General features: G+C 44.3%; 2 protein-coding genes across 4 annotated transcripts in view; both read left to right on the top strand.

The window, feature by feature from the left end:
* Neos (nuclear receptor coactivator protein neosin) overlaps nt 1–5,348 on the top strand; it is a 105,038-nt gene extending 99,690 nt beyond the window's left edge. For all 3 annotated transcript variants that reach the window (XM_084589758.1, XM_084589760.1, XM_084589759.1), the window contains one exon: nt 4,462–5,348. In XM_084589758.1, coding sequence (XP_084445884.1) covers nt 4,462–5,000 — 539 coding nt within the window. In that variant the 3' untranslated portion in view covers nt 5,001–5,348. The remainder of the gene's footprint in view (nt 1–4,461) is intronic.
* Nucleotides 5,349–7,914: 2,566 nt separating this feature from the next.
* Nucleotides 7,915–26,348, top strand: part of LOC146205075 (regulator of microtubule dynamics protein 1-like) — a 112,492-nt gene continuing 94,058 nt past the window's right edge. Inside the window, exons 1-3 of the mRNA XM_084589761.1 lie at nt 7,915–8,017; nt 17,056–17,300; nt 24,069–24,158. Of these exons, the coding sequence (XP_084445887.1) occupies nt 8,008–8,017; nt 17,056–17,300; nt 24,069–24,158 (345 nt within the window). The 5' untranslated portion in view covers nt 7,915–8,007. The remainder of the gene's footprint in view (nt 8,018–17,055; nt 17,301–24,068; nt 24,159–26,348) is intronic.

The raw sequence follows: 26,348 nt of genomic DNA, 5'->3' as shown, positions 1-26,348 counted from the left end.
TAAAGCTTCCTTAGGGTGACAGAAACAATAACTTGCTTCCCCTCCCTCAGTCAAGCTTAGTGTTGTGAAGAAGATGCAGTTGTGATATAATTGTTGCACTAATGATAAGCTGTAATGCTGGGCACTCAAGCTTTGTGGAGCCTAGCATTGCTCTTGCAATGCAAACTCTGGTCAGAACCCAATAAAAGGGTTAGGACAGTGCATGTTTTGTTGATGCACCTGACATTTTAGTATAGACTTGGCTCTTATTAATTGGTATTATTGTTAAACTTTGCTCCTTTTTTATTTATATAAAATTTTTCTAATGGCCTGCTGTGCCTAGATTGGCCCATTTAACTCTGGTGGTGGTATTGGACACATTCTCTATCTCAAAACTTCTGCTAGATGAAAAAAAAAAAGAAAAAAAGGCTACACTAGGCAATGGGTTAGCTAAATATTAGCTTCTTCATGGTCACACTTCCTACACGCTTGCCTTGAGCTGGCCCTTCTAACATGAATTTTGTCTGGAGCACAGTTTTGGTAGAAGATCCTCCCTCTGTACTGTTTTGCTGTGCTGCCATCAGTTTTTGGGTTGGCGGCATGCACAACCTGGTATTGTCTAAGCCGACCTCGAGGCTAGCAGTTGTACTGGGCTTCCTCCGCATGACCAGTAACACCTTGACATCTTGGCAGATGCCTTGCTTTTATCTCCTCAAAATCTATGTCACCCAAGCTGACTCTGACTACAGAGAAGTTCCTAAGATTGCCCTCAGTCTCCTTTTCTATACCGTGACCACCTGGTTCAACCACCCAAGGATCACCAATACCTTTCATAAAATCAGAGAAGTTGTTCTGCTAACTCAGAAAGAGAAGACTCCTGACCAGACTGTTAGACCAGGGCCTGCTCTTTTGGAGTGCTTTGGGACTTTTGGCTCAAACGACAGTCCATTCCAAAATCGACCTAGATGCTGCCAGGTTCTTTCTACTACAGAGGGCCCACTTCTTAATAAGAACATGCAGAAGACAAACAGTGCTGCTCAGCGATGTGCACACTTGGACTGCCTTTGCAGAACAGAAAGGCAAGGCCCGCATACAGTCTACTGGCTGAGGAAACATTTCTGTCATGCATGCTTTGATACGAGTGATGCCATCCCTTTGATACCTTGTACGCGCGCGCATTAGCCAGCAAGGCTGTTATGTGAACTGCTTTCACCTGATTAAACAGTTGGAGTAAGCACTCATAGTGTCCTCTTTCTTGTGTTTGGCTGTTTTGTGCTGAATACCTTGCAATTATGGACACAGAGTTGTAGCGTTTGCGCCAGAACATGTCATAAGGATTTCCTTGCACCATCCTGCTCCATAGACGACAAATTGCGTCTATTAATTTCTAGTACCATTCTAGGCCATGCAGTAAACTTTGCGCAGAAAAAAAAAAAAAAAAAAAAAAAAACTTTTGATTTCTGTTTGCCTATGAACATTTTGCTTGGCTATGGCTTGGCTATACGCAGAGGTCGATATGTGTGTGCATAGCCGGCGAAGCGTCATGGGTACATGCATGTCCATTGAACTTTGGCAACTGTGACTGAAGGAGACAAAAGAAAATTTGATGAAATGAAGAAAAGTGCCAGTGCTGCTAAACTGGCAGGACCGATCCAAGCATCGGTGACATTACAAAGGGATGAAATTACAACCCCTGTGCACTGCGCCGATAGTTTCCTAGCAACCGCTCTTATTGCTTTCCATTTTTGTCAGAGTTCCGAAATTGCGACCGTAGAGGCCAACAAAGAAATGTACGACAAACTTTGAGCTAAAAGATAGCCTGTGCAACCATAGCATGGTGTACAGTGCTGGGGCACCAAACAGCTTGATTTCGTTTTCGTGATTTGCGATAGCATTTAGGTGGGTTTGAAACATCTCGGGGCTTGGTGCAACCATCGGAAGGGCTAAAGGCTGGACCCGGGGTAGAATGTAGCAGGTACGATTTGCACTCTAAGTGAACATCAAAATAAAACTCAAACCTGAACGGCATGCAGCGAAGCTGACCACGCACCTTTGATGTGCTCGTGCCATTTGCGCTAGCCCGCAGCGGCAGTACCTTTCAATCAAAGATCATAGCTACGCAATGTTTTGTACGCCCATTGCGTTTCTGCCGCACTTGTGTCTGTGTGGTTCTTCCACTACTCCAGAAATGTCTGCTTTTTATGGATGCTCCTACATGGTAGCATTATTTCCAGACAGCTGCTTGTGCTGTGTCATTAAAGGACCAATTAGTCAGACATAATGTTTGAACGATGATTGATTGAACGATTCGCTTGCTCCTAAATACTTGGAGCAGTTGGAAATTTTAGTGCTCCAAAATATCTCTAAATCGTGTTTTGTCAGTAGCATCACTGCATGTCTGTGTTGCATAAATTCTAAAACATGCCTTAACGTTCCTTGCATTGGCTGTGCTCTGGACAAGTTATTGTGATGTACAGTAAAATACAGTAAGAAGTTTGCTAATGTTAACTTCACAGTATTCAAAAAAAGATTGGCCTGAAGAAAGCTAAAAAGAACAATAGCATTACAGTAAATTTCATTGATTAAAAATTGGGCAATGCATTGTAGACCAGAACCGCATGACAATGGCTGCTTTTCGCATTCCCATCAATGCTTTCTTTGTTGCATGCACACTTCGGTAGCATCAAAACGGAACTACTCAAAAATGAGCCTCCCAGGCATCCTTCACAGTGCAACACGACAGCGGCAGTGTCCTCTCGCAGGCAGCCTAAACCTCATAAGAGGTTTCACTGTGCGACGCTTTGAGCGGCACTTGATGAGTGCACATTTTTGGAGCAGTTGGAGAACCACGTTGATCATTGTAAACAGCTTTTGAAATCTATTTTTGTCACAACTATTGGCATGTAAATATGCATTGTAAACTTTAACTTTTATGTTTAAGATAACTAGGCACTTAAAAAAAGTAGACTGATAGCTTGGTTGCATGTTTTCATATATTTGCAGACACGCTGACAACAAAAACTGGTGCATTTACTGCTTTTTTTAATGTCCCTGTTATGATTTTACAAGGGTGTTGCAGCTCTTAAATCAGCATAAAAAATTGTCTATGCCAAATTTGGTTGCATTTCATGCTTAATATAGAAAAATAACTTAAAATTTCTATGGCGAGTGGGAAGAGAGCCGCAGAAGTTTTTGTACTCTTGTCTTGCATTCTTAATTAGGAATAAAGTGGCTGTTGGCCTGCCTTTGCCTTGCTCATCCTGCCGCATGATATCAAGAATTGTTTGTTAGTCATGCCATAAACCATTTTTTTTTTTTGGTCCACATCGCATGTGAACCTGCTTTATGGAGGTTATTGAAGATTTTAATGTTTAAATGTTATAGGAAATATGTAATAATACCTGTTCAATTTTACCTTGGGATCAAGAAGTTAAGCTTGTTAAGAAGTTGGAGTAAACTTGGTGGCATAGCATGCAGGTAGTTTTGGTGGGACTAGTGTGCACATGTTTTGTGTGTAGTTATTGTTCATCATTGTGCTCTGTTTCTCTGCAAACACTAACTTCAAATTAGGCATCACTTGCTGCTAAGGATGCTGTATATCCATTTGATGCTAGTAGACATGACATGCACCACTCAATTTTTTTCCTGTAGCCACAGAACATACAGCATGCATAAGAACTTTACTGGGCCACGATTAACATTGTACATTCCCGATAGTAACTGAAATCTTGTGTTAACTACCATCGTGAGTACAAAGGGATGAAGAAAGGTGAGCTCAGGGTTACATGGCCAATGTGGCTTTGTTCTCCAGTGGAGTATAATGACTTGGTGTTTTCAAGTAAACTACTATGAGTGTGTACTTTGGAAGTGCTGGGCTGGGAAGGAAGTGTGTTGCCATCTTCCCTGTGTCTGGCATAGGTTTGTATGACCAGTTTAACCTGCACCTTTAATTGCGACCTTCAATATAAAAAAAGATATTCTGTCACTGGGACGTCTGGTTCACTACATTCACCGCTTTTCGAGGCTTTGTCACTGCCGTGATAGATCTTCTGATTCATCCAAGCAGCTACTAGTTCCAGATGCTCCTGCACACCGTGGCGGCCAGTATTGCATTCCATGCATCAGTGATCCATTGGCACAGCAGTGCTATGTATGGAGGTGTTAGGTTGCATCCTCCACTGTCAGGTTTAGAGTCCATGGGCCATCTATTGCACCGCCACTTCTTGAGTGGATTTTTTAATGTTTTGCTTGAGTTGTGAGAAGTTATGGTATACTCTGAGGATAGCGTTTGAAAATAATTTTTAAGCTATGGTATACCACTAAAACATGCACTAGATAGAGGTCATTATAGTGCAGATCTTTTTTGTCTGTTTGCTTTTTTTGTAAGTGCAGTGTGTGATGTCTTTTCATTAGCTGACAATGTTATAAATTTGTTTGTGTAGAAAGCAGTGTGGCAACTGTCTCAACCTTTATCTGTTGCAGAGGAAGAGAAGCCAACACAACAAGAACTGCAGCAACGAATTCTTAGCATGATTGGTCAGCCAGGGCCTATAAGTCCAACCACTGTTGTGAAGCAAGCACCTCTGCCGACACCTGTACAGCCACAACAGAAGGCACCGCCAGCAGCTCCAGCAAGCGATGTTTCCACTTCCACTTACATTAACTTTGACAATCCAAGTGTGCAGAAGGCTCTTGACAACCTGATTCATAATGGTAGCAATCTGCTGAAGACTCTAAGCAGTGCTAATTCTTCTGGGACATCACCCGCACTTAGCAGTCAGCAACCTGCCAAGCCATCGTCAGGCTATGGTTATGGAGATAGTGAAGCATATGGCGGAAGTGCCCCTGGAATTAACAACAGCTTTGGAGGTCGTGGGGGGCAGCAGTATCAACAGCCACCTCCTTTGCTGAGAGGTTCAGGTGGTACTCCTGGGGCCATGCGGCACCCCTTGATGGGCACCCAAGTCCAGAGACCCATGATGTCTGCAGGCAGGCCTGGAGGTGGGATGCCACGCTATTGATACTTCAGCTTCCTTTTTGCTGTTGCAGCACAGACTGGTGCTGTATCTGCACTCACAGGTTGCTGTTGGTTCCCATTCAGCTATTTTTATTTTCACCACTTTCCTGTGTCTGTGTGGCATTTTTTTCCCCCTTACCACTGAAGTAAAAAGAACTTCATAAATAGCATGGTAGATAAGGCATTTTATTGTGCTTCCTTTCAATACCATATGGACCATCACTGTTCAGCAAGGGACAAGGGGCCTCATTGATGTTTTCATGGTGTAAAATAAAGAACTCCAGCTTGTTGGAGAACACAGGCACAAAGCTGCCTGGCCTCTTATAAATAAAGGGAACATCAATTTTCACCACTTGCTGTTGCGTGTCTTGCTTCTGCAAATCCTTGGCAGCTGCATTTCCAACACACTGCTAGTGTTCTTGGCAGTTGCACAAGTTTAAGCAGACTTTCTTGTAGCTCTGACGTTCACCTGCAGCCTAACTACGGCCACTGCAAGGACCGACCTGTGCTGATTGTAATCTAAATAAAAGTTTGCGACATTTATGCATCATTTATGCTGCTCATTGTAACACTGAATAAAGAAAACTAGTTGCAGTTGTTCCTTCTGTTTAATACTGATGACTTGAAGCCTCTGCTGGCAGCATGTTTATTGAAACATGCTTCAGCATCTCTGTTGTAAAAACCTGGGAGTGTAACACGCGGCTGTTGAGGGCCGCGGACAAGTTTTGTACTGGCCTTGTGTTTTTTTTCTTTTAAGGAGATTACACTCCATTTCGTGGCTGGGGCACTGCAGGTCTACATAGTGTGCATGTTCAGAGCATGTCAGTAGGTCTTCAGCATAGCTTGTATCGACGCCATTTTTCATAGCGTATACGCGCACGTTGTAATCCGACTTCGTTGTCCAGTCGGCAAGGCTGCCTACAAGGGGATCGGTCGTTATGCAGAAAGTTTGCCCTTGGTGCGCTTGGGTGATCGGCCATTCTGCACAAGTCGCGTTTATGCGCAGCACGCCCAATCGTATACGGTCCTCAGTACGTTTGCTGGCGAATACACAACCAGTGTGCTCACTTTGCTGTCCGCTATGATCAACACACTGATGTTAACTAGCGCCCATCACATTCAGCGTTTTCATAACGTCAAGCACGTGCCATGCCATTGTTGCCATCCCGGTCAGCAGTTCGCTTTTGGGTCAAAGACTGGGTCGCGTGCAGACCGCAGCGGGTTTTTCGCGTTCATTCTGGTGGAAATGATGTGCACTCGAGCAACAAGCAGATAAAGTAGACCTCCTTAACAAGAGTGAACAGAAATTTCGATGTTTAGTGTTCCTCGAAGTCTTCAGTGATTGTTACTTACCCCGAAAAACGAGTGTCCACATCGAAGCCGAAGCTCTGCAGCGGGAAGGGATGTATTTGTTCCCCACGTAGCCGGAAGAAAACACGCGACTCTCGATTGATCCTGGATCGCAATCGTCGCCCCGTTGTTATAGTGTCTAGCCCTGTGGGATGGTGAACGGACTGTAGGACGGGCACCGCAACTAGGGCGAGGTCTGTTCCAGTCTCGCGGCATGTAGGCGTGGTGGCATGGTTTAGCTCGTGCAGTGTCTGAAGTGAGTTGTATACGCATGCAGCACACAAACAAGTTAAGCAAGTAAGTAACGAAGTGTTGCAGCAAAGAATAAACTATTTTTTTCTTGGGCTCTGTCATTCCTTTAGTGCGATGGAAATCAAGTGACTCTACTTTGTGTCGCATGCAGGCGTGTCGTGTGGACGTTTCGTCAGAATTTCGCTAAGTGCGATTGTTGCTGAATGTGCGTTACCAGAACCGTCTTAACACCTTGTTTAACGAAGCATTTAAGCTCCGGTTTTTCCTTTCTGAGGATGTACGGCAGAAGCGTAGATCCGTAATGCTGTTTTTACGATTAGGCTACTGCGCAATATTTTGCAGCGACTGATAGCAAGTGTGTTGCAGTCGCCAAGAAGGAACGCCTGCGTGCGCTTCGGCGATCGTTGTACCAAACTTATTACAATCCTTTACCCAGCTGGCGAACGTTTGTTTTCAAACTGCGTTTTTCTGGCTTGCATGCAGTAGTCGCCCCGTTATCTTGATTTGCTCTGCATATTAGTTTCCGAGCTGGAATGCGAAACCGAAAGTAACCACGAGACTGCTGAACCTGGACTGCCTGGACTTCGGCAGATCACAGTTTCAGCTCGATTGTTTTAAGTAAGTTTTAATTTGTCGCGCGTATTCCAACTCTTTTTTTTTTCTTCTTTTTTGTTTTGACGTTGGTTTTAAGATGTCGCTGATGATTTAAGTTTGTGCAAGAAATGGAGACTAACGGTGATGTAACCGATGATGCAAGGTCGATTCATGATGCGTTGTTGTATTGCTGGTTGGTGTTCAGATAGGACGCTAAGCAAAGCAAATGCTCGGCTAAAAATGAGCTACCGAGCGCGGTTGTGGAGCTTGAGACATGGGTTCGCGCCGTTTGTAATCGGTTTGAGAGTGCGGCCGGCTGGCTTGTCAACAAAATTTCAGGTACATGTTGATTTTCTAGAAGTAGCCATGATAAAGTGTGCACAGCGGCGCTCAAGGAAGTGTTTTTTTAGCCGTTGGGTACGCCGTTGTGCTGCTTTTTTAGTAAGTAAAAGAAAAAAAAAAACAATTGCACTAATTGCTGTCCGAAATTAGGCCTTACATCAGCCAGTCGGACAGTTTCGCTATCTCGGATCGCCCTTTGAACGTAGCATTACGGTGCCCGTGTTCGCATTGCTTGTAACTGTGGGCGGTGACATACCGCTGTCCGCACCGCTTGGAGCCGTACCGTGCATGCGTGCATCACGTGCCTTGTTTGCAACTCTCGAGCGTGTGTAGTGATTAGAAAGGTCGATAGTGAAAAATCAGTTTCTTTCTTCCGTTAGGGCTTGCGTTCCCTGGCTGCTACTGCGAGGCAAGGAACGGTGCCTGCTCTTGTGCCGCAAGTTTTTCTGCTGTGTGGGCTCGCACTGTTCAACATGTCTGAAGGTAAGTACGTACTTAGTGTGAAAAAATCGCCTGATTTGTTTTATTTTGCGCGCTGTAAAATACCGCTGCCGTGCCATGACTGCAGGCGGAGTCGGTGTATAAAGTACTAGCGTTATAATGTTTAGAGCCAAACGTTACTAGGGCAATGAGGACACAAGAATGCAGGTATATTTAGGGACTCAAACAAACAAGGCGAGAGCAAAATATCGCCTGTCGTGCCTCGGGATATTGTATCACTAATAAAAACCTTGGTGCGATTGCATTCATATGCAGACTTTTGTAAGACTGGAAAATTGTGTGACAGCAGGCTGGTTAATAAGCGGTGACATTCATCTAGTTTTGATGCAATTTATGCCAGTGCCAAATTGTATTGCTCAGGACTGAAGCAAGCCTCCTTGCAGTGTGCCTCACAGCATAGGTGCTTTTCTTGTGTAGATTTTTCCCATTCAAATTAGCTGAATTAAAGATTCAGAAAAGGTGCGGTATGATATATGGAGCCTTAACATTCTCAAGCAACATATGTGGGGCGTCATAGTGGAGGGCCCCATAATTCTGGTCACCTGGTGTTCTTTAATGTGCACTGGGATTGCAAAGTGCACAGGTGGGTGTCCTTTGTGTTTCACTTCCAATGAAACATGGGCACTACAGCCAGGATCACACCCAAGTCCATGGGCTAAGCAGTTGAGTGCACTAACCACCATGCCCCCGGGGCAATTCAGAAAAATGAACGAAGTGATCTAGAAACAGTTTTGCATCTGTGCGTACATAAAGAGTGCAGCTTCATTTTGTCAAAGGCAGGCTGTGTAGGTAACAAATTTTTTCTGGTTATGCAGCTGGTAGTGAGCACCATTTCCAAATAGGATGCTTGCTGTTGCACCGTGAGAAATATTTGTCGAGCATGCAACAGGGGTTTTAAGGTTAATTCAGTAAACAATTAAGGAATAAATTGACCGAGCTCATTTAATGGTGAATAGCAGTTCTTCAGATGCACGTGTCGTCGTAAGGAACACAGTGGGATGTCATGTTCAGTGGAAATTGGTTAAGCCAAAGAAATTTTGTCACAGTAATTGCTCTTAATGTTTATTTTTTCACTTTGAAAAGCGGACCTCAGTTTTTTGTAACCATTTTAGGTATGTTAAGGTGGAAAGCTGTTCCTCCTTAGAGGCTTTATTTCTGCGCTTTGTAATTTGGCCGTAATGAAATGTTTCTCGAATTTTTCATTAGCTTATGTTGAACAGTGGTATTTAACACCTGAAATTATTCTTCCAGAACTATGAAACTAGGTTGTTCTTATAGATTTCGTAGGTACCCTGCACTGCTGTTCAGAGGACTCAAGTGATCTCCATTGTCTTGTATTATGCCAGGGGCCCTGCAAATCTCAAATTTCTCGCTTGCCTAGCTCCTTCGTTCTCCTTTGCTCTCTCTCCCTCTTATTAGATGCCCTGTCCAAATCCATTTCCTCTTAATTTCTGCTAGAACAGCCTGTGCATTTTTTCTTAAGGGGGTATGTGGGGCTAAAGGGTCAGCTTTTGAACTGTTGCACCAATTTTGATAAAATTTTCAGGGATGGCCTAATTTCCTCTTATTAGACTAGATTCCAAGTTAATTACCTTATCACAAATAGAATAAAAGATGTAGCTGTCGTAATGAGTAATTAATTGTGTGAGCTTAAGAAAACTATCACTTCAGACTAATCAAAATGTATTCACCACTTGTTCTTAAATAACTTCTGGGTAGTTCATTGTGCAGGATAAGGCCAATTGCAGGCTCTTTGACAATTTTGTACAAATATTAGCACTCTAAGACCGAACTTCATTTTCCTTTTTTTTTTTTTTAATCTTGCAGAATAATTAGGAATCCAGAAAGTAAATCATAGTGACCTGGTGCATACGATGATCGGCCATCATTTCAACATGACACTGCTTTGGGGTGATTGCTTTCAGTTGACCTGGTGCATACGATGATGGGCCATCTTTTTCAACACTACACTGCTTTGTGGTGATTGCTTCGATTTGCTTTTTTTTACAGCTGTCCAGTACCCTTGTCTCTGCTCACGAAATTCTTTGCTTGATTGCTTGCTGGGCATTCGTCTTCGTCTAGGCTCCATTTTTTATCTTCAGCTTGTCGAGTATTTTGGTTAAAAAGGCTCCCAGTGGTGCGAAAATGGCATTCGAAGGTTACATGCTGCATTTCAGTCAATCCAAGCTTTTATTTCGATTTACCAGCCAAGCCTCTGTTGCCACGGCCCAAAATTTCATTTTTTTTTTCTTTTTACCTGTCTGCTGTACTCTCGATGGCAGGTCTATTTTGGCTAGATACTGCGAAAAACAAGCATTCTAAATTGAGGATACACTCCGTGTACAGTTTCTTGCCCACTATGCGGCTGGGCTTTGAAATTGGTGTTCATGCCGCAACGCCAGCACTGATTTCCTGATGGAGCGGAGAGAAGCGTCAAAACCTTCGTGCAGCCGTGGCCGCGCAGTGCACAGCCATCTGTGGAGCCTGCACAGCCCGCCCGCGCAAGAGCCAGGCCAGGTGCAGCCGCACGTGTACATGGAGCAGGAGAATGAGGAGGAGGGGAACAGTCGCGTAGAGACGTGCACAAAGCCAGTGCTCTTTGCCAGTGGGGTTTCTCATTTTTGCTTTTTTTGGTTCCCCAGCTGATAAAGAGGCTAGTTGGAAACGTGATTTTATTAGTGCTTTTTAAAGAGAGAAATTATGATTAACTGATAGACTATCGTCACTGCGTGCCGGTTCAGGTTCTGAAAAATGATTGCCGCAAACCTTGTTTTCAAAGAGCGCTTGTTGGCAGGCTCTGCGACATAAAACAAAAAGTACATGAACGCGGATTCGCTACCGAAAGGCGAGAGGCAAGTGACTGGTATTTTGAGGGACCCGAGGTGGCACTTTTTTTATTGTTAAGTTAAGGGAGAGTAAAGAATAATGCGGAAACCCCTGTGCCTTTGTCCATGCTATTCAGAGAATGAAGGCTGCATCATTTTTATGGAGAATCATTGATACGCATGTACACAATGGCTAGTGCTCCAGGCGCCGGTTGGGGAGCTTCCCTTTGACTGCTCACTTGAAATGGTCCCATTCAACTTTTTGGGGACAGACGTTTTAGGCAAACCCCCAACAAGGTCAGCAAAACTAAACGTTGTCATCTAGGATAACCCATTCGCTTCAGCGGGGTGACTACTACACAGGATGTCACCGGCGCTATGGTGCCAGTCTTGACGTGTTTTTGACGTGTTCCTTACAATGGCGTGAAGCACACCACTTTACCCTTTGGTTTTTGCCGCCAGCGGCCAGGGAAAGTTCACTGCTGCGGTGCTGCTGTCCGAAATCAATGACCTATCTACCTTTAACAATCACCGGTTTCTAACGACCTGGGTCATTCACCAGAAGCCGAGGCATGCCATTCCTGCGGCAGTTTTCTCCACGAGACGAACAGCGAGAAAATGCCTGATGACTTTCTATGCCAATGAGAACATCTCTCCATGGAAACCTCTGTCTTCTTAGTTCTACAGCTACTCCGTGCAATCCCTAGTTCACTTATCTCCTCGAGCGAGTGCACAGTTTTTAGCGCCTGAAGCAGGATCACGTATGAGGATAGAACGATTGACATATCTGTTGTTCCAGGCCGACTCGGTTTTGCAATAGACTCTGCGGCACCGCCAGGGACCAACAGCGGTGTGATATACGAGTGGTACAAGATACTTTACAAAAAGGGCTGACAACCACCCCGTTATCGTTACCACACAAGTTGTACGAAAAAGCATGTCATAATTTAATCGTGGTATTTTTTTTTTTTTGCCCCCTTCCTGCAGAGGACAAAATAACGACTGGAGGAAGAGAGCAGTAACAGCGCGCGCACTTAAACAAATGCTTGAATGCAGCGCGAAGCAGATGCGGCCGCGCTTTGTGTAGGTTTTGCGGAGGCCTCCATGGAGGGCGCTGGTGCACCGAGCGACACAGCGCCCCCTGGCCCGGGTTGTTTCCCCTATAGGCGTTTTCGGTGGTCAGTGTACCCCATCTTGCAAAAAAAATTGATTTAAATTTTTTTTACTATGGTGATGACAACCAAACTTGGTGAGAAGTTTCTTTAATATGTGCACAGTACAAAACAAAAATTTAAAATTGATGATAGTTGTGAAAAGCCGTGCAAAGGGACAGAACACTGGCCAAAATATTTCATGACATTATGGTGGAAATGAAAAGATCTTGCCTCATGTAGTAAAGATCGAGCACTACAATATCAAAGAAAAGAGGCTTTACAATTTCAATTTGCCATTGAAAATCACATTGAAAATTACTTTTAGTGTAGTACCCCACGTGACTACATCTCAGCAAAATTTTGCTGATTTTCGTAACTGTACATTGTTCTTTTTGCTTCTAGGAGTCGTTGTCATAATTTATATTTTGCGCTCTCTTCAGTGCGTCCTTAAATAAAAACCACCCCTTCTTTCGCATCACGAGAGGTACACTTTCAGGTTTTGCCACTAGATGGTGCCACAGTGTTTGCAATTCCGTGAATGGAGCGATGACGAGGTGTGCGTTATTGTGCCGTAACAGCATTGAGCATGAAACTGAAGAGGACGCTACTCTACGGAAAAAATTTCTGATTACTGTCTGGAGAGTGGAAGTTATATTTGTTTTCGGTGTGTCTTTTTTGTCGGCCACCAGTCGTCATCACAGTCGCTGCTCATGGTTTCCAGCATTGGATTACATAAAAACGGGCGCATGAACTGATCGAAAAATTCTCGGTAAAAATTTTCTACAGTGTTTCTAACAAAACCATTATGGAATCGAACATTTTAGACATCAATCTTTCCACTGCGCCGAAAAAAATTAGAGACCTAAATTCTAGTGTTCTGTTCGTTTAAGCTGCTTTCGGTCTCGTAGCATTCTGCTGTTTACTTCCTTTACTCCTTTTAGCCATAGCTGTTTTTGCTAGCTTCCATATTTCAGTATAATAGGCGATTTGTGGTAGGATGCTTTTCATATACTTCTTTTCCATTTATGCGGTACGTTCATAATTTTGAAGAGTGATAAATACATGTTCTCTTAAGGCAGTGTTGTAATGCTCTAGAATATTGGGTAGTGTGATGACCGGTGCCATAGAGCCGGCAGCTTTCGCGGTGACAGCCACCGACTTCCGAGAGAGGGCGCGGCTTGCAGCAGGGAGGCTACTTTCGCCACTCGGCGAGTAGCGGCCGGAGGGGGTAGTGGAGGTACAGAGGAGGGGCGCGGTTCTCTTTAGAGCTATTTTCACACGCTACACAATTGGTGTGATATTTAATAAAGAGGCTACTTATTCCAGGTGCTTAAACTGATCCTTGCAATTCTTCAAGTCTCTCTGGAGGCGCCTTGCACGCTTGGGTACTCCTTCAAAGCAGTATGCAATGTTTTTATTTATTTATTTATTCAATACGGCCTAAGCAGGAGGGGCATACGTATAACATCAGTGTGCGGAATGAAGGTAGCAAGATAGAAGTTTGAATCGCTATTTGAAACTTTCAGCGTTTCTTCTTCCTGTGGACAGCTATAAATCATCCAGATGAGAGATTTGTGCTCAATGTATCCAACGAAGCATGGTGTTTAGCATTCGTTCTTCCAATAAGGGAAGAAAGGCTGCTACTGAGGAGCACTACTAATACGCGGAGAAAAACAGTATACATGCATATCAAAAGCTTTGTGCTTTGTAAGGCCTCTTTAGGAACACCTTATTTTTTATGAACCTTATTTACGAACACCTGCTTACATTTTACAGCTTGCGCTTATCAATACATAACGTTTATCTTAAATCTTCAGTAATTTGTAATATATCTCCTTAATCTGTGTTCTTTCTGTGCCCTAATCACTGCTTATAGAAATGACAAATACAGTGCGAGATCAAAACACATTTATTCATAACCATACTAATTTAAAGCACTGCGGTATTTACCAGTAAAAAGAAAAAAGAAAAACAACGTATATGGGACTCAAAGATTTATTCTTTGTTAGGGATTAACAAATGCATATATCGGGGACATTTGTTTACGTGCCGCTCAGCAAAGAGTGAACCAGCTGTAAAGGTGAAAAAAAAAAAAAAAAAGAAATGTCAAGTACAGCTAGGGCATTACTTCAGATAAAATATGAATAATTAAACCTGTCACATACCGTATTTACTTGCATAATGATTGCACTTTTTTTTTTTTAAATACTGACGCAAATTTCGGGGTGCGATCATTACGCGGGGTAAATTTTCTACAAAAAACGTTTGAGCACCGAAAACGCAAACAAGTTGCAGGTCAGACGTCTTAGAACATATATCTCGATTACAACCAAAAATAAAAGCTGAGTAAGGCTTACCTTCGCAATAAACACGCACATTAAGCATCACATGGAGTGCACAATGCCCATTTATTTTTTTTTGTCTGTACTCTAATCAAAGTCTGAATCCTCGCCATCCTCGCTTTCACTGCTGCACGACTCATCGGAAACGGCAGTGTCGTCGCTGGGAGCATCTTCACAATCCTACAGGAAGTCATCTTCCGTTCCATCCAAAGCGTTAGATATGCCTGTCTTCTTAAAACTCTTAGCCACTACCTCGTCGGGGATACTGCTCCACGCTTCTGTGATCCACGAGCACAGCATCTCTACGGATGGCCTTCTAATCTTTTCGCTCGGCGTCAAATCATGCTGGCCCATCGCCATCCACTCAGCATAAAGTCGTCAAACGTTGTCCTTGAACGGTTTGTTCAAAGACATGTCGAGAGGCTGCAGCAGTGAAGTCAGGCCGCCAGGAATGACTGCAATGACCGTGCGCAGCTCTTTCAGCTTGGCACGCACGCTGTCCACAAGGTGACCCCTAAAACTGTCCAAAAACAGAAGCGAGGGAAGCAGAAATACTCCTGGTCTTCTTCCCCAAACAGTCTTGATCCAGTCGACCATCAGGTCTGCAGTCATCCGCCCTTTCATCTGTGCACGTATATGGATGCCACGGGGAAAGTTTCCCTTCGGAATAGTCTTCCGTTTGAAGATCACGTATGGTGGCAGCTTCCGCCCGTCGGCCGTCACAGCAAGCATGACTGTGCATCGCTGTTTTTCTGCGCCAGACGTCTTCACGAGGACGCTCCGAGCACCCTTCTCGTTCACAGTTGTATTCCAGGGCATGTCGAACGTCAGTGGAGTTTGATCGGCGTTTCCAATTTGCGGCGTGAGGTAACCGCATTTTTCGCGAAGCCTAGTGACGAAGTGATGGAAGTCTATCACTTTGCTTTCATACGTGGCTGGGAGCCGCTGGCACAACGACGTCCGCTGCCTCAGGGAAAGTCCATTCCGTCGCATAAAGCGAGTCGTCCAACCGGAGCTAGCGCGGAAATCCTTTGCGGCGATTCCCAGCTTCCTGGCAGTTGTGCGCGCCTGCGTCTGTATCATTTCTAATGACACCGCACAGCCATCCTTGCGCAGGTCCCTCACGTATTCTAGGACCGCCTCCTCAACACGAGGGAACTTGTCCGTTTTGGGTCCATGGAAAGCCCGCCGTGTCTTGTTCGTAGCCATCAGCTTCTCGCGCTGCTTCTTCCAATAGCGTATCCTCATTTCGTCCACGCCGAAATGCCTACCAGCAGCGTGGTTGCCATGCTCCAGTGCATAGTCGACAGCCTTGAGCTTGAACGCGGCGGTGTAACTGGCATACCGCCCCATGGTGAAATGGCGTAAACTCGCACAAAAACACAAAGCACGCTACGACGCTGCCGAATTGCAAAATGGCGAACGCCGCAAAGCACGGAATCATAGGAACTCCAACGTTACTAGACTAGGTTGGGAACTCGTCGGAATGCATTCGCTGCGGGGTGACTGCAGATCAACCACCAGGCGGCTCCATGTTCGGGGTGCGATCATTACGCGGGGAATTTAAAAAATGGAATTTTGACCTCAAAATTCAGGGGTGCGATCATTATGCGAGTAAATACGGTACGAAGGAATATGTTCATAGCGGGCACTTGAGTGCGGATGCTTCACTAGCATCAAATGGTAGATGTACAGAGCAAAAAAAAGAAAAACACTTATAATTGCGCTTCACCTTGGCAAGTATGATGCAGGTCTTGACGCGCACAGAGAGAAAACTGAAAAATGCAAAAAAGATGGCGAGCACCTAATACGCAAGCAATTAATATAAGGCCGAATTGAAATGTGGACACTAATGTGCGTTTATTTTTCGAGTGAGTGGTAGGAAATATGAGTAATTGACAATATACTTGCCAACTACTGCTTACGGAATTATAATTGGGCTACTTGCTGGCTACTCATTGCAGAACTAATCAAGCTATAATTGTTCCTTCAAGAAAACTATAACGGGGAGGCTTCTTCACTGTAGACTTCATGTATGCAAGTGAAAATCAACAAACAACTTTGAGCAATGAACACGAAGTTAAAAATGGCATTGAAGCGAAAAAAAAAAAATTGTGCAATGGATTGGATTCTGGATATTGACAAAGATGAGATATCAATATGGCCTGTGTTCAATTACTGTTTCATATCCATGTTGGACGCACAAAGGACTTTCGATTATAGTGCATGACTTAGCACAGATCTTACAGAAAACCAAGTACTTGTTTTGAAATTGATTCAGTGAAGAGGCATTTTCATTTAGGCAAGTTTTCTTGTTTAGCACACATCTGCTGCACTTGGCAAGTTAATGTGATCAGTGAATCGCAGATTACTGAAGTATTCTCCATCAACCCTTATCCCTAACTGCTCCCATTCCAAGTTTGTGAATACATCCTCTAAGCAAGCTGTGAATAGTACTAGCGAGATTGTGTCTCCTTGTGCAACACCTTTCGTTATGGTAATTTGAGTATTGCTTTCCTTACGGAAAACTGTGATTGTTGTAAGTCCACTATAGATATCTTAGTACTTTCATATATGGCTCATCTACACCCCAATCTCACAATGCTTGCATGACCGAATGACCTCTCCTCCCAAACGTAAATGCCTAGGCATGATAAAATGTGTTGATTAGCTGACTTTTTTTTTTTTTTTTTTTGCAGTTGAGCGGGCAAAGCAGGAGGCTGACCGCATGCATGAGTCTGGTGACCATGAGGCATCATACAAGATGCTCTTGCAGCACAAGGACTGTGGTGACCCGGATCTGTTATGGCGCCTTGCACGTGTGACATTCAAGCGATGTGAATTGGCCCCTAAGATGGAGAAAGAGGCTGGTCTTGCTGAGGGCATAGCATATCTTGACAAGGCTGTTCAGTGTGGAGGTGAAGACCTGGGCCCAGTTCATAAGGTGTGTGCCACAGTAGACTTGGGTTTAGTTGCAATCTTCAAATAGTTAAGAAGCATGCGGGGATGCTGCATAGTAATGACTAGGCACAGCTTAAGGGGAGACGTGCATGAAAAAAAAAAAAAAAAATTGTTTTTGTTGATTTATTATTTTTAACCATTCCTCTTTCATGTCCACCAACCCTAGCTTCGATTTTAGGCGAAGTGAGCACACGAGGTGACGCACCTGGGGGCAGAACTGAGCTGCTTTTATTACGGCTACGAATTTCAAACATCGTCCCTACCACTTTGCGGCATCACAGTTTGCAAAAAGAAGTTCAAGAATTTTCAAGAAGAAATTGAAGAATTTTTGTTCCCAAATGCACCACCACTCGTAAATACCGCTGCCATTGGCTTATAGCTGCTTTACTATGTGTTGTCTGGTTGCTGTGCTGTGGTTCAGTCAGGGACACACAGGCTTTGAGCAAGGTGGAGAAGCTTGGTATCCTGCTTTCTTACTAATTGATTTTACCGAGTAATGCACATAACGGTCTGAGAGTCTCAAGGATGTCTGCGAACGAAACTGCTAAGGCTAAGCCCCATCGTCCCCACATGACGAAGAAAGCTTGCACCGGGGACGCTATTCGGAGGCAACACAAGGCACCTACATATGCTGCAAGAGAATCCTAAGGCGGTACTTCGCTGCTGCTTAAGCAGCATTTCCCAAGTTTGCTTTTTATAAAAACCTTGTATTCACTCTTTAAATGCTTGCTAAAATGTTAAAACCCTCTTTGTTAATCACAAGCAACATTACTGCTTATGCAGGACATTACGTCACCTGTCAATGTTGTGTCACTAGGAAATTTTCTATGGATGTTCTTTAGTATTTGCTAAATACAGCTATGCTATTTTTGGTTGCAATTGTTTGTGTGAATCAGATATAAATTTGCAAAAGCTTTGTAGTTCCACCAACAAAAAACAACATAAAGAGTAATATTTTTTTAATGTTCAAAAAATCTCGAGAAAGAGCACTTTATGCTCATTGTGCAGAGTGCGGCATCACAATGAATGAAATGACATATTGCTCACTGCTTTGTGATACTTGTACTGACGTCAAATAGGTAACATACTCTCTTATTTTTCTGCAAAGATTCAACCGAATTAGGTGGTCAGGAGTTAACATTAGATTTGAAAACAGCTCTTAAAAGTTGGCCAGATATGAAAATTTCGACCACCTGGCTGTAATAAAAAAATGTTCTTATTATGGAGCTTATCACCTGATGGTGAACAAAAAGGAGGAGCAGTATGGTTTGGTGCACACTACCACCTGAAGGTTTATTTCTCACTTGAAGGAAAATTAGTGGCAAACTTGTCAGTGTTCCGTGGGTAATGGAAGAACATTGATCAGTAGTTCTTTGGGAGGGAACAGTGGGATGTGTGTGCACATTAAAGCATGTCAGGGGAGGATGGCCGGTGGCTGCCAGGACTGTCCGCTGTGCTGGCGACGCTTTGTGCTAGTAGCAACATTTGTGTGCGAGTACATGCCCACTCGTTTCATGTGCTTCCTTCAAGCTTGGGTCATGGAAAATGAGTTCGTCTGGTGCAGTCATCATTATCAGTCTGACTATACCCACTGGAAGGCAAAGGCATCTCCCATATTCATCTAAGTAGCCCGGCCCTGTGGCAGCTGCATCCACTTGACCCCTGCGAGCTCCTGACCTCATCCGCCCACCTAACTTTCTGCCGCCCCCTGCTACGCTTTCCTTCCCTTGGAATCCAGTTTGTTACCCTAAGCGACCATCGGTTATCCTCTCTTCGCACTACATGTCCTGCTCGTGCCCATTTCTCCTTGATTTCCACTAGAATGTCGGTAACTTGAATTATTTCTCTGACCCACTCTGCACGCTTCCTATCTCTTAACATTATCCCTACCATTTTTCATTCCATAGCCCTCTGCGTTGTCCTCAACTTAAGTAGAACCCTCTTTGTTAACCAACACGTTTCAGCCCCATAGGTGAGTACAGGTAAGATGCAAGTGTTGTATATTTTCCTCTTGAGTGATACCGGTAAGCTGCTAGTTACAATCTGCGAGTGCTTGACAAATGCACTCCATCCCAATCTTATTCTGCTTGTTATTTTCCTTTCATGGTCCGGATCTGCACTTACTACCTGTCCTAAGTAGACATATTCGCCTACTACTTCCAGTGCTTCGCTACCTAACGTAAACTGCTGTTCCTTCCCGAGGCTGTTAAACATTACCTTTTTCTTTTGCATATTGATTTTCAAGCCTACCTTTCTACTTTTCCTGTCTAGATTATCAATCATTCCTTGCAATTCATCCCCAGAGTTACTTGGCAAGGGAATGTTGTTAGCAAATCTCGGATTACTAAGATATTCTCCATCTACCCTTATCCCTAACTGCTCCCATTCCAAGGCTCTCAGTACTACCTCTAAGCAAGCTGTGAATAGTGCTGGCGCAGTTGTGTCTCCTTGCCTAACACCTTTCTTAATGGCAATTTTGTTTCTTTGTTTATGCAGAACTATGGTTGCTGTGCAACCACTATATATATCTTCCAGCACTTTCATGTACGGCTCGTCTACACCCTGATTTCGCAATGCCTGCATGACTGCTGAGGTTTCTACTCAGTCAAATGCTTTTTCTTAATCATTGAATGCTATGTATAAGGGCTGGTTATATTCCTAGCATTTTTCTATCACCTGGTTGATGGTATGGATATGATCGATAGTAGAGTACCCTTTCCGGAAACCTGCTTGATTGCAGTCTAAGGTTGACCTGATTCTATTAGCGATTACCTTAGTGAATACTTTATACGTTACAGACAGTAAGCTTATCGCTCTTCAATTTTTCAGGTCCTTAGCGTCCCCTTTCTTGGGAATTAAAATAATGTTTCCATTTTTTCATGGTTCCGGTACCGTCGATGACACCAGGCATTACGTTTACAGGGTGGCCAGTTTTCCTAGCGTAATATCCCCCCCCCCCCCCCCCCCTTCCGTTCTTAACAAATCTTCAGTTACCTGATCCTCTCCAACTTTTTTCCTCCTTTTCATAGTTTCTAACGCTTTCTTAACCTTGTCCTTCGTCACTGGTGGAACGTCTCATTATGGTCCTGACTACTTTGGCTACTGTAGAGATCAGTATAGAACTCCTCAGCTACTTTGACTATCTTGTCCATATCCGTGATGACGTTGCCCGCCTTGTCCTTTAGCGCATACATTTGATTTTTGCTTATGCCCAATTCCTTCTTCATTGCTTTGAGGCTTCCCCCGTTCTTTACAGCATTCTCAGTTTTCTCCATGTTATACTTTCTTATATCAGCCACTTTGCGCTTATTGATTAGCTTTGATATTGTTACCAATTCTATCTGGTCTGCTGGATTGGAAACTTTCATACTTTGGCATTTCTTAATCAAATCTTCCCGTGGGATGGCGCAGTGTTTACGGCGTTCAACTACTGAGGATGCGGGATCGAATCCCGGCCTCGGCGGCCGCTTTTTCATGGAGACGAAAAGCAAGGCACCCGTGTGCTGTGCGATGTCAGTGCACGCCAGGTGGTCGAAATTTCCGGAGTCCTCTACAATGGTGTCTCTCATAGCCTGAGTCTCTTTGGGACGTTAAACCCCACAAACTAAATCTTAATCAAATCTTTCGTCTCCTTAGACAGCTTACCAGTATCCTCTCTAACTGTCCTACCGCCTACTTCTGCAGCACACTCAGCAATGATATCTCCGAAATTATTGTTCATTGCTTCTAGGCTAATGTCGTCATCCTCGGTTAGAGCTGAACATCTATTCTGTAGCGAGATCCTGAACTCTTTTGCCCTCCCCCTCACTGCTAATTCGTTGATGGACTTCTTTCTTACTAATCTGTTTCGTTCCCTCTTCAGATTTAGACTGATTCGAGACCTTACCATCCTTTAGTCACTGCATTGCACTTTCCCAATTACCTCCATCCTGCATAATGGCGAGGTTAAGAACGCTGTATGAAGTCGATTTCATTTTTTAGTCTCCCCGTTAGCCCCACTGGGTTGGCGCAGTGGTTGCGGCGCTCGGCTACTGTTCCCAAGGATGCGGGATTGAATCCCGGCCTCAGCGGCTGCTTTTTGATGGAGGCAGAACGGAAGGCACCCATGTGCTGTGCGATGTCAGTGCACGTTAAAGAACCCCAGGTGGCCGAAATTTCCGGAGTCCTCCACTACGGCATCTCCCATTTCCTGAGTCTCTTTGGAATGTTACACCCTACAAACCAAACCAAAGAAAGTCTCCCCATTAGGACTTTTCCATGTCCACTTCCGGTTCTTCCGTTTGCTGAAGAAGGTATTCGTGATTCTTAAGTTATTGTGCTCTGCAAACTCGACTAGTAACTCCCCCTGCTCTTCCTAGAACCAATGCCATAGTTATCCACTGGCTGCTTTTTCCCTACCTTGGCATTGAAGTCACCCATTAGTACAGTATACTGAGTCTTTCCTTTCTGCATTGCCGATTCTATATCTTCTTAGAAGCTTTCAATGCCTGGTCATCGTGACTACATGTAGGGGCGTAGGCCTGTACAACCTTCAGTTTATACCACTTATTAAGCTTAATTACGATGCCTGCCACCTTCTCAATAATGCTAGAGAGTTCATCTATATTACCAGCTATATACTTATTGATAAGGAAACCTACTACTAGTTCTCGCCTCTCCGGTAAACCTCGATAACACAGTACATGCCCGTCCTTCTGTACAATATATGCCTCATTCGGCCTCCTAATTTCAGCAAGCCCTATGACATCCCATTTAATACCCCCTAGTTCCTCTAACAGCACTGCTAAACTAGCTTCACTAGCTAGTGTTCTTGGTTTAAACGTTGCCAGGGTCAGTTTCCAGTGGTGGCCTATCCAGCGGAGCCGAGATTCTTTGCACCCCCTGCTGCGTCACAGGTCTGACTGCCGCTGTGGTCAGTTGCTCCCCAGCTGCTGGTGACTAAGGGCCGGGGTTTTATAGGACTAATCATGGGAGGTTGCGGCCAATTACTGCAGCAGGGTGGCCAACTCCTGTTCTGGTGAGGGAGTGCATTGCCGGAGGTGTTCACTGGCATCAGGACGCACCCCAAACCTCTTTATGCAATTCCATCGACACGCGAATTTTTTTTTGATCCGGTCGAGAATTGTGCAGCACCGGGATCAAACCATGGTTCTCTTGCATGCGAGGTTGATGTTCTGCATTGCTGCATTGTGCAATGAAAGCTGTCACTTCTTACTGGATAACTATGTGAAAGAAATCATTAGTAGTTGACATAAGTGTGTATATGTAAGATACATGCTCAACATGTGCCTATCCTAAATGCTTATTTCGATCTCCATTATGCAAATACCAAAAACAAACCGAGACACATATCTATAAATTCAGTTGATCCTCTTATGGCTTGGAAAGCTTCTTCTGGATCTGATAACATTGTCATTTCGCAGGAATGCTTCCAAGGGTGCAGTGAATTTTGGTAAATAGTTAGATACGCTGTCTTAGAACTTCAAGGCTGTTTCAGTAATCTGTATTAGAGAAAATTAATTACTGAAAACAAATGTGGTCAGCCTCCCTTCTGCTAATAAGCCATCGTCCACCCCTCACATATGACCTCTTGCAGGAAACAACTAGTTCAATAGTGCAAGTGCATTGCGTGTTGAAGTCTCTGGCTTCTTAAACTTCCGATTTTGATGTAGTGAAAATGAAGTCAAGTGCAAATGGCTAAGCGCTCATTGGCACCTCGTTTGTGCCACTTTTGGTAGCTGATATTTTGTAATGTCCCCACTCGTCCCCACCTTCTCTGGTTTCCTGGAGAAAGAGCAAGTGGAAGCAATCTTCAGAAAGACATACAAGACAGCGCTGGGGCTGCCAATAAGAACGGCAAATGCGAATTTAATGGCCGTTGGCTTAACAAACTTATACGAAGAGCACCGGGAAGCGCAGCTTGTCTCTCAGAAGATGAGGCTACAACGCACTACGGCGGGACGAGCTCTAAGACTTGGCCACATACTGGTGACTGAACGGACGATAGACATACCGGACGCGATCCGGTCAACGTTTGTAGTAGCGCCAATTTCCAAGAACATGCATCCTGTCGTTCATCAGGGTAGGCATAGGGCCAGGGCGGAAGCCTTAGCCAAAATCTATTAGAACAAGAACACAGTCTATGTAGATGCGGCGATGTACTCAAACGAAAGGGATGCGATGGTGACGGTGATGGATTTCCAGCTAAAGGAGAAAATGAGCGACTCGCTACGGAGCGGCACTGTCTCTGACGCCGAGGAAGCCGCTATTGCTCTAGCGGTCATTGAGGGAAATTGGTCCGGGCGTTCGCTGGTAGTTATGACAGATTCACAAGCCGCTTGCCGAGGATTCGCGAACGGCAGGATTGGCAAAAAAATGGCCGCCATCTTGAAGGCCGGTGGGATAAGTGACGCAAAACAACTCATACTTGACAGCGGCCTTGACAGGGCAGCCTTGTTTTCAGTATGTTTGCTTTATCACGCAGTGGTTGAATTGAGCGCCATCCGCTGCCACAAAATCACTAGAACATGTGATATGCAGCAAGCACCTCTTGAAGCGAATGGTGCTAGAAGCCGGCATCGTGATTGCGGCTGACCGCGTGCTTTCTTTGATGACTGATCAGTGGGAGGATGAACTGAAATTTTTATTTTTGCGATGGAGGTTTCTGCAGTACTTCTGTACAGCATTCAGTTATTCCTGGCTACTTTAATGTTTTTTTCTTACCATTTCGTGCTTTTTGCTTTTGTTGCAGTGGTACAGCATCTTGATAGGCTCCAAAAAGGATCATCCAACAACCAAAGACAGAATCCATGATGGCTTCTTAATCAAGAAACATGTTCAGGCAAGTCAGCAGAACAGTAGAATCCCTTTATTGCAAAGTTGTTCTGACCAACAAAACATTTTACTCCATCAGGTGCTGATGTCATGGCTCTGGTTGGCTGTTTCTTAATTTGGCAGCCTGCTAGATGCATAGCGCTAGTTTAGAAAGGAATGCTTTCAGATATCTTCTATTCTGCTCTGATCATCCCATTATGCCCTGACAATTTTTTTTAACTTATCATGTTTGGGTTGGCTGTAGTTTCCATTTTGACAAAGCTTTGTGCAAGTACTGTATTTGCACTGTAAAAGCATGGATTTAAAAATAGAAAAGAATGTTTTTAAGAATGAACTTTTTACTTTGCTATATGTAATTTAACATAAGATTTCCACAAAATACATAGGTAATTTAACTAAAACTCCCTAATTATAACAAACAAGTTGCTAGTGGCAGTGGGAAGTTAGTCGTGATCAATATAGTGCCATATCAGCTTCTGAAACAAAGAGAAGCTAATTTTTGAAGCCCTCAGCGCAGTGCAATCTGCCGCATTTTCTGTACAAAACTGAAACTGGGTGCATTAGACACTCTGGAAGTGCCATGTCCACAGGTGACGTATCGCAGAAATCGTGGCACCAAATTTGAATTGCCTGTTCTACTGTGCCGTTTCATGTAATTTCTTTTGCCTGGTCACTCTAGAAAGTAATGGCCAGACACCTGGTAGTGGCTGTCCTTTTCCTTGCACCAAGTGGCGAAGCAAAGGTATTTACAAGGCTCGGCACAGTAGTGACTGCAGTTTGAATTTGGTGCCGTAGTCACTGCAGCACATCATGTAGATGCTGGGTTGTTGAGACACCAGTTTCTGTTGTTGAGACACCAGTGGGAGCTTGGCTTACCCACATCTAGTCGTGCCTAGTGGCTGAGCTGATGCTTAGGGATCATACCTTTAAAAGGCTTCTGAGGCGGCACAGCATTTTGGCCCTCGCTTTCTGTAGACAGCACCTTCTGACTGATCCATGTATGGTAAATCTACAGGCTTGTCCTATCCTTTTAAAACTTTTCTCCTTTCCTGCTTCATATCTGTCCTGACCTTCTTCCTTTCTTGATTTTTTCCTTCCAGGTGACTATGGTTAACCTCGTGTTGCGAGCTATCCTGAGGTACATCATATTGGGTTGTAATTAGGGTTTACCGCTGTCGGGGGCAGGACTTCCCTCTAAGTTTCTGTCCCGTCCCTGGGCTTCATGGAGGGCGGTTGGCACTAGTGCTAAAGAATACATATAACGATAGCCCTCGCATAAGGGGGCGAACCGAAACAGGAGTTCAGTTTTGCGCAAAAAAGGGAGAATGGTGTCTAGATTTCATTTCATCAATATTAAAAATGAACAAAATCCTGCCCGGACAATATCCCTCATTATCTGCATCGAAATGTCTTGCAGATGCACTGGGCCACGGCAACAAAGCATCAAAACTGGCCAGAGGGGACTTCCTGCTTGAAGTTCGCGATAAAGCTTTATACTCAAACCTTCCAGTTTGTCATTCGGGAACATCCTAGCCTCAGTACCTGCCCTGAGATCTTAGAATGCGGTCAGAGCCTGCCGAACACCTGTTCCTTACCTTTGAATCCAGTATATTTGCCGGCTCAGTCTATGTGGTATAGGCTCAAGTAAGCATTTTTCCATATATACCCGACCACTCCCCTAGTTGCAGCTGCCAAATTTGTACGAAGGGTGCTTCAAATGGTCACCCTTCTGAAAGCTGCAACGTTGCACCACGCTGCTCAAACTGTGAAAGGGACAACCATCATGCTTCAGGTTGTGTCCATCCAGGAAAAAAGAGAAGCACTGCATCCTGACTCTGCATCAGCTGACAAGTTGAACTCTTCAGTCATTTCTCTGATTGGGAATGCCATGCAAACGGGCTACGGAACTTTCTAATCGATCCACTGCAACTGGATTGTGTGTAACACTATCCAGTACTTTTTCACTGTTGAGGTATTTGACTAAACATATAGGTTTAAAGTGTGTAGTGACAAGCAGGGTGAGCCAGGACCTTGTTGAACACTTTTTGTCATCATGAGGCAGTCATCAGGATGCAGTCAGTACTCATCCTACACCTCAGCAAATTCATTGGCACAGTAAACTCTCTTAGCTTCAGCGACATTGGAGATTAGGCAGGTTGCTGTGGTCAAGTCCATGCAGATAGCACGGGACCGTATT

The sequence above is a fragment of the Amblyomma maculatum genome, chromosome 1, assembly GCF_055883805.1.
Source record: "Amblyomma maculatum isolate TAMU_Amacu chromosome 1, ASM5588380v1, whole genome shotgun sequence".
NCBI classification, from domain to species: domain Eukaryota; kingdom Metazoa; phylum Arthropoda; class Arachnida; order Ixodida; family Ixodidae; genus Amblyomma; species Amblyomma maculatum.
The sequence above is the reverse complement of the archived record's forward strand: the minus strand, read 5'-3'. Positions and strand labels throughout refer to the sequence as shown.